This window comes from Gouania willdenowi, chromosome 18 (assembly GCF_900634775.1).
Source record: "Gouania willdenowi chromosome 18, fGouWil2.1, whole genome shotgun sequence".
Lineage (NCBI taxonomy): Eukaryota > Metazoa > Chordata > Actinopteri > Blenniiformes > Gobiesocidae > Gouania > Gouania willdenowi.
The window spans coordinates 544,563-561,571 of NC_041061.1; the positions used below are offsets into that span (position 1 = coordinate 544,563).

The window sequence follows — 17,009 nt, forward strand, 5'->3', positions numbered from 1 at the left end:
GTTGATGTAAGAGACTTAGCTCTATCTGATCATTTCTGTGTCTTTTTTGACCTAGAGACTGTAACATCTGTTCCCCCTAGTTATGTGTGTTTAAAGAAAAGGTACATAAATGACAACACATGCACAGTTTATGGAAGCCATAGCAATGACACCAACATTGAGTGGTGAGACAGTTGATGATCTTCTGGATGAGTATAATAGAAAAGTCTGTGATGTCATAGATGTGGTGGCTCCAATCAAAACTAAGAGAAAACCAAACACACAGAAAACACCTTGGAGGAGGACTGAGATAATGCAGAATTTGAAATCTGACTGTAGAAGAGCTGAGCGTAAATGGAGATCAACAAAACTCCAAATTCATCTAGAACTGTACAAAATAAGTCTGCGAAAATTCAATGATGGCTTCTTCAAAGCAAGGCAGCAATACTTTTCTGAAATTATTGCCAAAAATGTCAACAACTCTCGCACGTTGTTTTCTGTAATTGAAAAGCTCACAACCCCCCCAGATCAGATAGCCCCTGAATTACTGTCAGCTGGAAAATGCAATGAATTTGCTTTATATTTCAATGAAAAAATACAATCAATAAGGTCAAACATCAGAACAAACCAGCAAAATCACAAAAAGCTTGAACAGCTTCAACCACTGAGGGAGGAGTCAACTACAATGTTAGAGTTTATTACAGTGAACCCAAATACAATAGAGGAGACTGTTCAGCAGCTGAATCCATCAACATGTTGCCTTGACACAAAACCCTCAAACTTCTTTAAAACTGTTGTAAAGTCAATTGTCAATGATTTGTGTCAGATAATTAACTGCTCATTCCAATCAGGCACCGTACCAAAATCCCTGAAAGTAGCTGCTGTGAAACCGCTGTTAAAAAAGAGAACACTGGATGCCTCTATACTGGCTAACTATAGACCAATCAGAACCTTCCATTCATGGCCAAGATCATTGAGAAGGTGGTCTTCAATCAACTGAGTCAATTCTTAACATTCAACAAAATATTTGATAAATTTCAGTCAGGTTTTGGTTCTCATCACAGCACAGAAACTGATCTGATCAAAGTGATCAATGATATAAGGTTGAACACTGATTCAGGAAAAGTATCTGTTCTCATTCTATTGGATCTAAGTCTGCATTTGTAGATCATACAATTTTGTTACACAGATTGTAAACATGAGTTGGACTAAATGGAAAAGTAATGCAATGGTTTAAGTCATACTTGGAGGAGCGAAGCTATTTTGTAAGCATTGGAAACTTTGAATCTGACAGATTACCATTGTCCTGTGGGGTTCCTCAGGGATCTGTTCTTGGACCCCTTCTGTTTAGCCTTTACATGCTTCCTTTAGGACAAATTTTACACAACTGTAAGGTTGATTATCAGAGCTACGCAGATGACACACAACTATATCTATCACTGAACCCAGATGACTATGGTCCCATTGAGGTGTTGTGTGACTGCTTAGAAAAAGTAAACTGCTGGATGAGTGAAAACTTCCTTCAACTAAACCATGACAAGATGGAGGTGATTATCTTTGGTAACAAGGAAAAGAGGACTGCTGTCAGCAATTATCTTGAGTCTGGATCTTTAGAAGATAAAGACCAAGTCAAAAACCTTGGTGTTCTGATTGACTCAGATCTTACATTCAGCATCAGATCAAATCTATCACAAAAACATCTTCTACCACCTAAAGAACATCTCCAGAGTGAAAGGTTTAATGACTCAGAAAGATCAGGAGAAACTGGTCCATGATTTTATCTCCAGCAGACTGGACTATTGTAATGGTCTTCATCAAACATCTACAGCTGGTTCAGAATGCTGCAGTTCAGGTCTTAACCAGAACAAAGAGGTCAGAACACATTCCTCCAGTTTTAAAGTCTTTACACTGGCTCCCAGTCAGCCTCAGAGGAGACTGTAAAGTTCTGCTGTTGGTTATAAATCTGTGAATGGGTTTGGTCCAGAATACATCAGTGACATGTTAGTCAGGTATGAACCCAGCAGGTCTCTCAGATCTATGGACACAGGTCAGATAGTGGAGACCAGAGCTCACAGTAACCATGGTGATGCTGCTTTTAGTTGTTATGCTGCAAAGAAGTGGAACAAACTGCAGCAGAGCTGAAGTCAGCATCACATGTGAACATTTTTAAATCAAAGTTAAAGGAACTTTTTTCTCTACTGCATATGATTGAGAGAGAGATTTTTAGTCGTGTTGCTGATGTAATGATGTTTTTACTGATGATTTTAATTGATTTTACTGATGATTTTAATTGATTTTACTGATGATTTTAAATGTTCTTATTGATTTTAAACAATTGAATGTTTTATAATGTAAAGCACATTGAGTTGCCTTGAGTATGAAATGCGCTATACAAATAAATTTGCCTTGCCTTGCCTAAAATGTGTCACTAGCTTTAGTAAGCTAAGGACCTTTATTTCCTTGCTGTTTTCTTCTGATTGTTCCCCTCTACTTTCCTTCTCCCTTTTTTTCTTTTCCTTCCCGTTTTTCCGTCCGTTACCTTGTAGAGTTCTCTTTGGACTCCAGTTCTTCCCATCGTGGTAATTCTTCTTCTGTTCTCTACCTCAGGTGTATGACTGTGAGCTGGAGAAGGTTGACGCCTTCCGAGGTCTCTCAGACTTCTGTCAGACCTTCAAACTCTACAGAGGAAAGACTCTGGATGAAGGAGAAGATCCTTCCGTGGTCGGAGAGTTCAAGGTGGAGAAGGAACCGTTTCTCGCTTCCATCTTGCCATAGATCAGGGGTTCTCAACCTTGGGGTCAAGACTCCATATGGGCCCACAAGACACTGGGAGGGGGTCACCAGATGCCTTCAAGACACTAAGAATAGTTTTCTGAACAATTTGAGCCAATTTTTGCTTGTTTTTATCATTTTTCTGCAATTATACCAAACTGAACATATTTTACACTATTTTCTTGCCATATTTTTACTCCTTTTGCTACATTACTCCCATTTCTGGTACTTCTCCATCAAATTTCAACGCTTCTTCTGCACATTTTTCAATCAATCAATCAATCAATCAATCAATCAATCAATCTTTTATTTGTATAGCGCCAAATCATAACCAATGGTATCTCAAGACACTTTACAGTAGAGCAGTCTTAAGGATGCATCCCATTTCACCACCATTTTTGGTCACTTTTAACCAATTTTATTAGTGATTAAAACCAGGATTTTCATCTTTAAGATGACTATAATAATAATAAACGTTCCTGGATAACAGTGGATATTATTCAGATGAATAAATAAATGTGGTTATCACAGATTCATAGAACAATAGACCATCATTTTACTGACTTTATGGATGGACCCCAAAAATCTCTCCCCTTTATTCCTGATACAGAGGGGGTCCCCGGTTTCTGGAACCTTTATTTTGGGGGTCGTGGGCTGAGAAGGTTGAGAACCCCTGCTGTAGATGTTACTGGTCTCTGACTGGTCTCGTTTCCCACAGGGCATGTTTAAGATCTACCCTCTCCCAGACGACCCTGGCGCTCCAATTCCTCGCCGTCACTTCAGGAAACTACCGCCTAATGGTATCGAGGAGTGTTTGGTGCGGGTCTACATTGTCCAGGCCCATGGACTGCAGCCCAAAGACAGGCACGGGAAGGTGGGAGGTGTTGATATGATTGTGGTGTTGGTGGTGGTGGTAGGAGGAGGAGGAGCTTATTGAGCGCTGACTCAGGCTAACTGTGATTCCAGTGTGACCCCTACGTGAAGATCACTCTGGGCAAGAAGAGCATCAATGACCACGACAACTACGTTTCCTGTACCTTGGACCCAGTCTTTGGAAAGTATGATCTTCACACTGGGGCTTAACGAGACATTCGATCTTTTGATTTGACGTTGTGGTTAAAGTCCCTGATGGTGGTTGTCTGGTCTGGTCCAGGATGTTGGAGCTGACCTGCTCCCTCCCTCTGGAAAAGGACCTGAGGATCGCGCTGTACGACCACGACATGATCACCAAGGATGAGAAGATCGGGGAGACAGTGATCGACCTAGAGAACCGCTTCCTCTCCAAATATGGAGCCATGTGTGGCCTTCCTCAGACCTACTGCGTGTGAGTGGATCCGTTACTGCTGTGATCTGACGCGTTGGCGTTCTATGATTAAAGGTCCCATATCATGCTATTTTTCACCATCTCCATTTGTTCTAAGAACCACAAAAACCTAATATTTGAGGTTTATTTTTCCAAACTCGCCTTTTTTCCAGAGTTTTAGCCTCTGAAAAGTCACTTTTTGAGCAGCGGGCTGTTTGGTTCCTGCTTATGCATATTCAGTTAGTCCAAATGTTGTAAAGAATGAATGAAATCACACATTCTATACCTTTGTATAATCTTTAGAAGCTATTAGGGGTGGGAACCTCTGGGTACCTCACAATACAATACGTGATACAAAGCTCACGATAACGATTATCTCACGACATGACGATACTGCGATTATCAATATATTGGTCAGAAATCAATCTACGATAGTCTATGACATGACAAGAAAAAAAAAGATTAAGTAAAACAATACAATTTTTATTTTATATCTCTGAAAGACAGTAAATTGAAAAAGTGTCCTATGAACAGTGACACTATGTTAGTGCAACATTTTTGTAAATAAGTGTCAACATACCAATGTAAACGTTCTGTGAAGACGTACCTGCACATTTTAGTGAAAAAGTAGAAAAGGTTTTGAAAAAATAAAAATAAAAATTGATACCTAGCGTGAGCATATCGATAATCGATCGTGTGGAAAAATATTGCGATATATCGCTGTATCGAGATATCATCACACTCCTAGAAGCTAAAGAAGCTAAAACTGTAGCCATGAAGACCACAGCACACACACCAGGCCATTATCTTCAAAGAGAGAAAAGTCGACAACTCGGCAAACTTTGCCTTTTTCCACTGCTGTGAGTCACAAAATAACCACAGATCTCTATAACAAGAGACTACGTGAAACTACAGGCTGATCTGAATCAATTGATATACAGGTCAGGTATGTTACATACCAAAACAACGCCACAACATCAGAAAATACACAGTGGAAAAAGTCAACAATGGTGACAAATTGTGTCTTATCTTTGTTGTTTTTTATGAAAAGTTGCTTCAATATGAATAAAACTCTATATTTTGATAAATCCAAATTGTGTCGTCGATAGATATCGACATTTGAGCACTTCTCAGCCGGGAAATCTGTCCAATGAGCACTTAGTGCTCGTGCGTAAAATGGCTAATATATCACTAATGTCTACAGGATCTGAGCTTTACAATGCTTTGTCAAGCATTCTGATTGGTCAAAGCATTGCTGAATAACACCCTTGTGTTTTGGTGGGGGGGGGGGGGGCTCTGCACTAGGGGCTGTGATGGCTACAGTGGTGCTGTCTCGTGGCCTTCAGGGTTAGTGAATAGCTTCTGCTGTTTTGCTGGACTGAGGTCTCTGTGTCCTGCTCCTGGTGCTGACTGCTCCTTGTTATGTGTCCTTGTCCTTATTTTGTCCTTATTTTAACCTGTGTGTCTGTGGGCGGGGTTTGTGCAGGGTGGGTGTATTTTTAGTTATGTAAAAACGCCTTAAGTTGTTGTTTGAAAGTAGCTTATTTTTTATAAATAAAAACAAGTGATTGATTGATGTGTAACGGCATCAAAAATATCATTACGCATGGGGCCGCAGAGATCTGAATAAATATGGATATATGTTTATTTCAAGCCCAAATGCAACACCTAGTGGTCAAACACAAGACTAACAATGATTGGAATTCATTTGACTGACATATTACAGTTACACACTTGTTTCCAAACTTGTGGAAAAAAACAGTTTGGCACAGTTGTAGCAAAGTGGGCTTCTGCCTGAACTTTTTTGTACAAAAACATGTTTATCTTTGGCCTAATGTTTATTATTATCACCAAACTTGCTGTGGTGGATGTCCATACATTAGTTCAATTATTTCTACTTTTACAGCCTTTGATAATGAGAATTGACTTTACATTTGATGTAAATCTCTAGGTTTTTTTGGGCGGACTACAGATTTTTGTATTTAAAACATGATTTACTCAGTGTCATATATTTAAAAAAAAATTCACATCATCTGTAACTACTAAGGGTCCTATTGCAAATCTGAACAAAACTCAAGCATGTAGGTCATGTAGAAGCTTAGAAAAACTTGTTATGGGTTTGTGATTCTTGGAGAACCAACACCGTGTCCTTGTCCGTCTTCAGGTCTGGAGTCAACCAGTGGCGAGACCAGCTGACCCCGAGGCAGCTGCTGAACAGACTGTGCGAGAGGCGGAACCTGGAGAGGCCCGTCTACGACGACCACGGCGTCCGCTTCAGAGGACAGCGCTACACATCAGCGGAGCTCGGTGATTGGTCGTCCCGGTTTAACACACACACACACACACACACACACACACACACACACACACACACACACACACACACACACACACACACACACACGTTAACGTTAACCAAGTGGTTCTCAAACAACCTTTTGAGGTATTTCCCACTGTGAACTTCTTTGTGCGTAGGTGTATGTGTCATACCTCTATTCCCCACCAGGGGGGGCATACCACACACTTTGAGAAGCACTACGTTAACCCTTCGACAGCTTTCACTTGAACTCCAACTGTCCAAAGGACGTGTGTTGGACCACAAAAACGGATTTGAGACATTTGAGCTTAAGTATCAGATTACACACACTCAAATCTTAATCAACGAAATTCCACCAAAATTTTTGAAACCAAGAAAAACTAAAAGATGCTAAAAAATAATGTTGAATTAAATGTTTAGAAGAATAAATCTAAAAAAACGGTTTCAACTTTCTCATCTATTCTGTACCGTCAACTTTTATTCTTTTGTGTGTGTGTGTGTGTGTGTGTGTGTGTGTGTGTGTGTGTGTGTGTGTGTGTGGTGTGTGTGTGTGTGTGTGTGTGTGTGTGTGTGTGTGTGTGTGTGTGTGTGTGTGTGTGTGTGTGTGTGTGTGTGTGTGTGTGTGTGTGTGTGTGTGTGTGTGCGTGCGTGCGTGCGTGCGTGCATCCAGATGACAAAGACGTCCCTAAACGTTTCCTGGGTCCCCTCTGGGAGCGACTCTCTCTCCACATTCTGAGGAAAATGGGTTTGGTTCCTGAACACGTGGAAACCAGACGGTTGTACAGTCCACTACAGCCTGACATAGAGCAGGTGAAACAGACACACACACACACACACACACACACACAGCTATCTGATTGGCTGTTGCCTGCTGTTTGTCAGGGTCGTCTAATGATGTGGGTGGACCTCTTCCCAAAGTCTCTGGGACCGCCCGGCCCCCCGTTTAACATCACGCCACGCAAAGCCAAGAAGTAAGAACACACACACACACACTCACACTGACTAACTGACCAGCTGGTCATCTTTCAACACATCAGCCTAAAGTTTTCCAACTAACCACATTTTCCCCATGAACTAAGAACTTCTCCCAGAACCAAATTTATTTTTCAATCACTAGAATCTGTGAAAGTATTTAACGAAGTACAAAGTAAACCATAATCAACCAACTCACCAAAAAGACTAGTTAAAATGTCAGACTTCCTTTAAGTTTAACCGACCGACAGCCAAACAATCCATTGACTATTGAACAAACGAGAGATAAGTCACTCTGTCCAACAAACTTACAACCAAGTCAGTCAGTTACTATCATTTGAGTGACAATATTTCTAAAAAAATAATAATAATTAATTAGCTTATCTACCAACTAACCAACCAACCATTCACCCATCCAACCAACCACCCAACCAACCAATTAACCAATCACCAAGTCAGTCACTAGAATTTGACAGACCCTATTTCCAAAAAACTAATTGATTAATTGACACATTCACCAACCAACCAACCAACCAACCAACCAACCAAACAAACAAACAAACAAACAAACAAACAAACAAACTAGTTACTAGAATTGGACTCACAAATATTAGACATCCAACCAATCCACCAACCAATCAACCAACCAACCAATTGCCCAGTCAGTTATTCAAATTTGACTGACTATCTTTCCAAAAAAGGAATTAAATAATTGACGAACCCACCAATTGACAATTTGACCAACCAACCAACCAACCAACCAACCAACCAACCAACCACCAACCAACCAGCCAACCAACCAATCAATTACAGTTATTAAAATATGATGGAACATCTTTCCAAAAAACGAATCAATTAATTGACAAATTTACCAACCAAATAATCAACCAAACACCCATCCAACAACCCGCCAACTGGCAAACCAACCAACCAACCAACCAACCAACCAACCAATAAACAAATTCAATAAATAATGAAAATGCAAACTTAGGACTGGGCAGTGAGAGCTGACTAACTAAAACACTAACCAACCATAACTAAACTAGTTGTAACTAGCTGGTTAGTAGAGTTGAGTCTCTGACATCTATTCTTGTCCAGGTTCTTCCTGCGATGCATCGTGTGGAACACCAGTGACGTCATCCTGGACGACGTTAGCATTAGCGGCGAGAAGATGAGCGACATCTACGTCAAAGGGTGAGTGGAAAAAGACAAACACACGCCCCAAGCGTAATGAACTGCTTTAGTCACCACCGTCCGTTCGTCTCCTCTCGTCAGATGGTTGGACGGACACGAGCACAACAAGCAGAAGACGGACGTCCACTACCGCTCTCTGGGCGGGGAGGGAAACTTCAACTACAGGTTCCTGTTTCCCTTCAGCTACTTACCTGCTGAGCAACTGTGTGTGGTCGACAGGAAGGTACGCAATCATTCACAACAGCACGAGGACCCACATGGCTGGGTTAGCTTAGCATGTAGCTGCACGGGCTGAGCAGGGTCAACAGGTAAAAGGGTGTGGCTATGGTATGGCTTTAAGGGGTATTATTAGCTGTGCATTTCTCATTGGATGTTGTGTTTACAAGTGAGATAGGAAACTTTTATCACAGGGGCGGGGCCACAAACATGTAATCAGCATTCTTGTCAGCATTAGGATACCGACCAATCAGAGCATTAACACAGAAAACAACAGTTTGTGTGTTTTTGTGTTGATGTTTTGTCAATTTTTTTGTCATTTTTGTTAGTTTTTTCTGTCCTGTTGTGTGTTTTTGGAGGCGTTTTGTGTATATTTTTGATATTTTTTAAGTTTTTGTATGACTTTGATGTTTTGCACATTTTTTAGTTATTGTTTCTCTGTATAATTGTGGTCATTTTGCATATTTTCAAGCTGTTTTGTGTATCTTGTGTTGCTGGTTTGTAAATTTTTTGTCATTTTTGTATGTTTTTTTGTCGTGTTGTGTGTTCTTGCAGTCATTTTGTGTATATTTGTTGTTGTTTTATTTGTTATTGTGTATCTTTGTTGATGTTTTGCACATTTTTCAGTTATTTCGTGTATAATTGTGGTCGTTCAATTAATGTTGTCCTGTGTATATTTGTTGATCTTTTGTGTGTATTGGAGTTATTTTTTTGTATAATTGTAGTTTGCTGTTTTGTGTATATTTCTGTTATTCTGGGTTAAAATGAGACCTCGGGCCACCAGTTGCTCATTACTGGTTAACAGTGAGTTACTCAACATTTACACATTATTCATTAAAAATGATTGCCTTTGGTCAACCGTACTTTAGCATGAGTTTGAGCCACACTTCATATTGTGTGTGTGTATTGATGTGTGTGAAAAAGAGTTAATATGGATGTCTGAGCTGCCAGAATAAGGCCAGGGATGAGGGAGTGGAAACAAAGGAGAGGAAATCCATTAGCGTGAAGGTGAGACGGTTCAGGCTCCGTCTGACAGACGACTGTGAGTTCATCAGAGGTGATAATAGCTTCCACACACACACACACACACACACACACACACACACACACACACACCTGTCTCTGTGTGTGTGGAAATAACGGCGGGGCGAGAGAAGTGTCGATGGGATGCTGCAAAGCGTCTCTGCTGCATCATCTTACATTTTGAGAAGGAATCCATGAGAAAATCCCAACGGACATAATTCTCATTGTTTTCTGGTGTTTGGATGTTAACGCACGAGAACTGATATGACCGTAGAGTTTTAACGGTCCAGTGTTATGCTATTTTTCACTCATTTCCATTTGTTCTAAGAATCCCAACAACATAGGTTTATTTTCCCAATCTCACCTGTTTTTCCAGAGTTTTAGCCTCTGAAAAGTCACTTTATAGGAGACATATCATGGTTTTAAATCCTTCCTTTTTACATATAAATCATACAGTTATGGTCTATATAAAGCGGAACTGCACTGCTTGGGTCTGAATTCCTCATTATTATAGCTCCACTCCCTGCAACTCGTTTTGGTGCTGTCTCTTTAAATGCAAATGAGACACATCATAGCCCGCCCCCTCTCCAGGTTCAACTCCACCCTGCTCGGCCATTTTTGTAGTTTGATAGAAGAGATACGGCTATGTAGCGGCGCATAAACTTTTTATTCACACGTTATTTACAAAATGTCAACAACGTTAGACTTGTCCATCCAGCCTTACATGTTCCAGCCAGAGTCTGACCCAGTGGAGCGAGATGAAAATGAAGATGACGAACCTGCAGAACCCTAACAAGTGAGCTAACATAAGCGCCGAGCTAATGCTAGCGCCAAGCTAACGGCACAAAATGCATTTTAACACAGTCTTTTCAGAGACAAAAACGTCAAAATGAAATGACTAATGAAAACTTTAGACTTAAATTAAATCACGTAGGCCATATCATCAAGGATCTAAAACGAGCACACAGCGCTAACATATGAAGACGGTGCAACTGCTAATGCTAACAAAACAATGACAGGGACGTCTTATCATCACACTTTTTAGCGTTATTTACAGCTTACCGAAGTGCTCTGTTCATCGTCTCCAAAGATAGAAGGAATTGAACCCTCAATCAGACAAAGTCTTTCTATAAATCCTTCTTTATACTGGTGGAGGTTGATGAAGCAGTCATCATTGAAGTGCTTCACACACACAAAAATGACCTTATCCACAGATGTGGTACATTTCTATAAAAAATAAAACTCAACCAGACACTTTGAAAAGGTTCTGAAGCTGGGAGACGGTGTAATGAAGCGTGTGGGTTACTACATCCAACAACCAAACATTTTGACTTATCCTCTCGTAACTTCAGCATCCTGGAGCTTGGACTACAAAATAAAAGCGAGAAATAAAAATGGCGGATTGCTCGAAGTGTTGGTCCTGGAGTCGATGAACTAATTTGGCAGTTCTGCTGACGTTATTGTTCAAAAAACATAATAGAGAATCGAAAAATCGAAACAGATTGAAAAATATGACCAAAACAGAATATAAAGATATCAACGGAGCACCTGAAGAGATTAATTTGAACTTTTCTGTGCTTCTAAACAATCTAAATATACATCAAAATGCATTTAAGGGCTAAAAAAGTGGATTTAGCATGATATGTCCCCTTTAATGACTCTTTTAAAAACAGGCTGTTTGGGGCCTCCATGCGTGTGCATGAGTAGACGCAGACTCTACACCTTGCTCTTGTGGAGGTTGACCCATAGCCATTGCCTTTTGCTATCAACACACTATTGTTGTTGTTTTCAGCCAAAAAACTGCACATTACAGTAAAACACATGGATATTTAAGAGGCTATTGTCATTGTGAGTCAGACAAATGCTGCTCCCCGTTGTGTGTTTATCACATCAGCAGCAGTGGAGTCAGTCAGCTGTTTCAGCTGTTTCAAACACTCACCAGAGCTGCTATGTCGATTTCTTGTCATCTGCACATATTCTAACCAGGAATAGTCCATTTAAGGTGATAATCATTTTTTTGTCCAACTGCTGTGTCGCATTGGGTCACAAACACGTCAGATCATGTCAAAGACGATACAAAATGATATATTGGATACTAAAAATGGAACTACATCATGGGTGCTACACCGTGGATGCCCACTGCTCCTCAGGGAGGAGTTTAATGCAGAGAACATATTTTGTGTTTGTAGCTTTACATATATGACAATAAATTATAACCTAACCACAGTGTTTGTTGTACCTGTGAGGTAGGTTGAGTGGGAGGAGCTTACATTCTTATATAGGGCAGGAGGAGCCAAGATTGTAAGGAGGAGGAGTTTCCGCGATGTGACGTAACAACGTGAGAAAAATCCAACTGTCCTGTTTGGAGCTGACTTTTTACAAAATGTGGAATAACAAGAGCAAGTTTTTACAACTTCGTCTTTCTGAATGAGGCTAAAGGATGTATATCACTGTAGCAAAACCATTATAAAGTGACTTTTACATAATACTGCCCCTTTAAGAGATTACATTAAAGTAGTCATCAGAATATCAAGACCAACCCAATTCTAACCTGGACCCTAGCCCTGACCCTAATCCTCTAATCCTAATTCTCCTCCTTCACAACGTTGAGAAAGTCCCCAGCATTCATGCTATCACTTTTGGGATTTTAACATTTTTGACTTATTCAATTTTATGTGCAACTGCATTGACTTTTCAGATCCAATCCCATTTTTACAGTTTAACGCTCGTAAAGACCAGATAAGATCTTTGCAAACAATTGTCATAACTTCCAAAATATTGAACCCGGAGTCCTAATTTTCTCAGAAGTACTAGGTACTGTATATATCCGTCTAGCCACTCACAATACCACATTTTTAGCCAGAGGATAAACAGTTTTTGAAATATCAAGCCTGAAGTGAACATAATCCCACAAATCTACAGTTTATTTGCATTAGAGATTTGTCACACTGCTTTTTAAAATTTTAAAACATTTACGTTTTTCTCTCGTCCTCCTGGTCACACCTTTAGCCCTAGAAACATGGAATTTAACCCATTTGTAGTCCCAAGCCTGCGGATTCTCACAATGTGTTTAATTTTTCAATAGACCTCCGAGTTTTCCCACAATTTGGATTTGTTTGACACAAGATACTGCCTGATTTCAGCACACACACAGCTTCATGTAATCACTGTTGTTGCCATGGTAATGAATTGACAGACAGCCTTGATGATTTAATCCACCCAGGCTAATGCTAATGCTAGCACATGCTAATGCTAGGCTAATGCTTCCTGCATCCTCACTTGCATTTTCAACAGGAAATACAAATATTCTAGTTCTGCTTCTAACGCGTTAAACCCAAGAGTTGTGGTTTATTTGTCCATGTTTCCATTAATGTGTTTGATCTGGATTTTGATCCTTTCATTGAGTATAAGATCAAAAGCAACCAGAGCAAAACAAACCCATCGATCTTTGAGAATCAAACCAAACCGTTCGTTCAGGATAAACTCAGACTCACAAGAGAAATGTATAAACTGCCTCTTTAAAAACCTCTCACTGTGACGTAAGCAAAGTGTCTCTATTATTTGTGAGATCGATTTGGAAACTTTTTGTTCCACAACAAACCAAATCAGTGTGTTTTTTGTTCTTTGAGTAATGAACAAAAAACATTACATATTAGTTTTTTTTACGTAGATAGATGATGGAGGTCATAATGTAAAGGCTGAACTGTTTATTCTCTCTCCTCTACAGGAACATTTCTGGAGTTTGGACAAAGCTGAGACCAAACTGGCTCCAAAACTCACCGTCCAGATCTGGGACAACGACAAGTTCTCCTTCGACGACTACCTCGGTGAGATTTTTTACAATCACTGGAGAAACTGTACGTATACGTGAGTCTTTAAGTAAAATATATTTACAAGAAGATAGACAGACTTTGCGAGATAAGTGGGAATAGAACTAGAAAAGAGGAGACAAGACAAGCTATGACAAGATGAGACACGATAAGACAAGATACAATGAAAGAAGACGAGACGAGATGAGAAAATATAAGAAGACACAACAATATACGACAAGACAAGACGAGACAAAAATAAATAAATAAGATGCGATAAGATAAGAAGATGCATGACAGGACATGAGAAGACAAGACAAGGTTAGATAAGCTATGATAAGATACAATAAAAGATAAGATTACTTACAACAAAATAAGACAAGGCAAGAATAGAAGAGACGAGATGAAGAGAGACATGACAGGACAAGCTAAGATAAGACAAGACGAGACCAGATAAGCTATGACAAGATTAGGGAAGATAAGATAAGAACAACATACAACAAAATACAACAAGACAATACAAGATGAAACGAGATAAGATGAGACACAATAAGACAAAATATGAAAACATACAAAAAAGAAAATAAGACAATACAAGATGAAACGAGATAAGATGAGACACAATAAGACAAAATATGAAAACATACCAATAAAAGAAAATAAGACAAGACAAGATGAGACAAACATTGGACAATATACGACGAGATAAGAATACAACATGAGACTTAACGAGATAAGTCGATATAATACAAAACACAACAAGATAAGACAAGAATAAATATGAGACAAGATAAGAAGAGACAAGACAAGCTAAGCTAAGATAAGATAAGAAGACAAAACAAGATAAAAAAAAGCTATCCCGAAATGAGACAAGATAAGACATGGCTAGATCAAGAATTAACAAGATGAGACGTGAGAGATGTGACAAGACAAACTATGATAAGATGAGAGAAGACAAGACAAGATCAGATAAGCTATGATGAGATGAGAGAAGATAAAACATACAACAAATATGACGAGACAAGGCGAGGCAAGAACGTACAAGACAAGAGAGATGAGACAAGACAAGATCAGACAAGATGAGACAAGGTAGGAAAAGCTACGACATGGGACAAGACAAGAACAGGCAAAAAATAGACAAGAATTAACAAGATGAGACACGATAAGACAAGACAAGAAAATATCCAATGAAAGATGTGATGTCATACAACAATATACGACAAGACAAGGCAAGGCAGATGACAAGAGACAAGAATTAATAAGATGAGGCAGTATAAGATATGACAAGATGTAATTAAAGAAGATGAGACAAGACAAGATAAAATGAGACAAACAACAACTTTCAACAAGACAAGAATAACTAAGATGACAAGACGAAAGAGAGACAGGACAAGCTAAGCTAAAACAATGAGGCTGTGTTTAATCCCACTTGTGGTCTTACTGCTTCACTTTTCTCTAATATCTCAGATTCTGTGACTAAATTGTAGAAATGCAGGTATAGATTGTGAACACCTCCTCCCTCCTACTGACTGTGATGATAGATCTGTGCTGTACAGACTGATGTTGACTTAGCACAGTCAGGATTAGCTTTTAATGGCACCTAGATGGACGTTAACCTCTGCGTGACCAACGAGGATGTGGAGCTCCGTGAGTGTTTCCGCTGAGTCGGCACATTGCTCACAGTGGAGGGAGCACTCCATTCGTCCCACAGCTGTCAGACCTTGAAATAACTCAGCCTCCAGCTTCTTCTTCCTGACCGTGTGTGTGTGTGTGTGTGTGTGTGTGTGGTCGCCGCAGACCGTTTTTAATCCACGTCTTCAGCCATTTTCCACTTCCTGTGGACGTCTGTCCTCCACGACGTCTCCATACTTACAAGCAATTAAGATCAAAAGCGTATTTATGAGCCGTCACCGCAGCGCCGGCCCTTTAACTCACACAGGAGACACGTATTCATTAAGGGAAACCCAACGGTTGGGTCTGCTGCGGGATCTGCACCCAGTTTGATAAACAAGAAAATCCGGAACGTGGATGGAATGTGTGACATGGTTCAGATAGAGAGACAGATGATAAAATTATACACAAAATGATGGAAAAATACATCATTTTTTACTTTATCGTAAAGCGACTTTGAGTACCCAGAAAAGTGCTATATAAAATTGATGTACAATAATAATAATTATACAAAAAGACACAAAAATTACAGAAAAATATGCACTAACAATTCACAAAATTACACAAAAACTAAAAAAATACTCAAATTGATGGAAATATACACAAAATGACAAAACATTACACACACAAAGACCAAGAAATACACAAAATTACATAAAATACACAAAATGACAGAAAAATACATACATAAAGACAAAATTATACTAAAAAAAGATAGAGAAATACATTAAAGACCAACAAAAAAAAAAATTACAGAAAAACACAAAAAAGACCAAAATTATAAACAAAATGACATGAAAACATTGCATCAGATAAACATTTATTTTTCAGAAACATATTTCTCATGTTCTATATATATATATATATATATATATATATATACGCAGTGGTGATGACATGTCATATTATTATTATATTATTGTTATTATTATTATTATTATTATTATTATGTGTGATGATGTTCCAGGACACGTGGTGATGGATCTGAATCACATGCTGCGCCGGCCAAGTCAGCAGAGGGGTGTGGCCTAGAGCTGCTGCAGCAGCCAATGGAGAGCCTCGTTTCTCTGTTCCAGCAGAAGACGGTGAAAGGATGGTGGCCGTGTTTCTGTGAGCGAGACGGACACAAGATCCTGGCTGTGAGAGCACAACGACTGTAGGGGGGTGAGCTAGAAGACAGGCTACAGAGTGACCATGGGGTGTGGTGTGTGTGTGTGTGTTGTGTGTGTGTGTGTGTGTGTGTGTGTGTGTGTGTGTGTGTGTCTACAGGGAAAGGTGGAGATTGAGTCTAGAAATTGTGTCTGAGCAGGAACAGGAGGAAGAGACCAGCCGGCCTTGGACGGGACGAACCAAACATGAACCCTCACCTGGAAGAACCCACAGTGAGACACACACACTCACACACGCAAACATGAACCCTCACCTAGAAGAAGTACAGTGGGGTACACACAACACAAACACACCCACGGACACAGCACCACACACACACGGACACACCCACACACACACACACAAACACACACACGGACACACACACACACACATCCACGCACACAGACACACATGCATACGTACACACACGCACACGGACACTCATGCACACAGATACACACGTGCATACGTACGCACACACACACAAGCCCGGGCACACACGTGCACACGCACCAACGCACACATGCTCCCACACACACATGTATGGGGGGGTGGATCCATTCGACCAAACGTGTAAACGAAGGCGTACCCTGCGCCTGCA

General features: G+C 39.9%; 1 protein-coding gene across 1 annotated transcript in view; it reads left to right on the forward strand.

Moving 5' to 3' along the window:
- Positions 1 to 16,539, forward strand: part of dysf (dysferlin, limb girdle muscular dystrophy 2B (autosomal recessive)) — a 77,215-nt gene extending 60,676 nt beyond the window's left edge. The window contains exons 43-54 of the mRNA XM_028473955.1: positions 2,587 to 2,715; positions 3,470 to 3,625; positions 3,718 to 3,809; positions 3,905 to 4,075; positions 6,219 to 6,361; positions 7,042 to 7,181; positions 7,254 to 7,342; positions 8,442 to 8,537; positions 8,619 to 8,760; positions 13,504 to 13,603; positions 16,224 to 16,395; positions 16,526 to 16,539. Of these exons, the coding sequence (XP_028329756.1) occupies positions 2,587 to 2,715; positions 3,470 to 3,625; positions 3,718 to 3,809; positions 3,905 to 4,075; positions 6,219 to 6,361; positions 7,042 to 7,181; positions 7,254 to 7,342; positions 8,442 to 8,537; positions 8,619 to 8,760; positions 13,504 to 13,603; positions 16,224 to 16,288 (1,323 nt within the window). The 3' untranslated portion in view covers positions 16,289 to 16,395; positions 16,526 to 16,539. The remainder of the gene's footprint in view (positions 1 to 2,586; positions 2,716 to 3,469; positions 3,626 to 3,717; positions 3,810 to 3,904; positions 4,076 to 6,218; positions 6,362 to 7,041; positions 7,182 to 7,253; positions 7,343 to 8,441; positions 8,538 to 8,618; positions 8,761 to 13,503; positions 13,604 to 16,223; positions 16,396 to 16,525) is intronic.
- Positions 16,540 to 17,009: the final 470 nt, after the last annotated feature.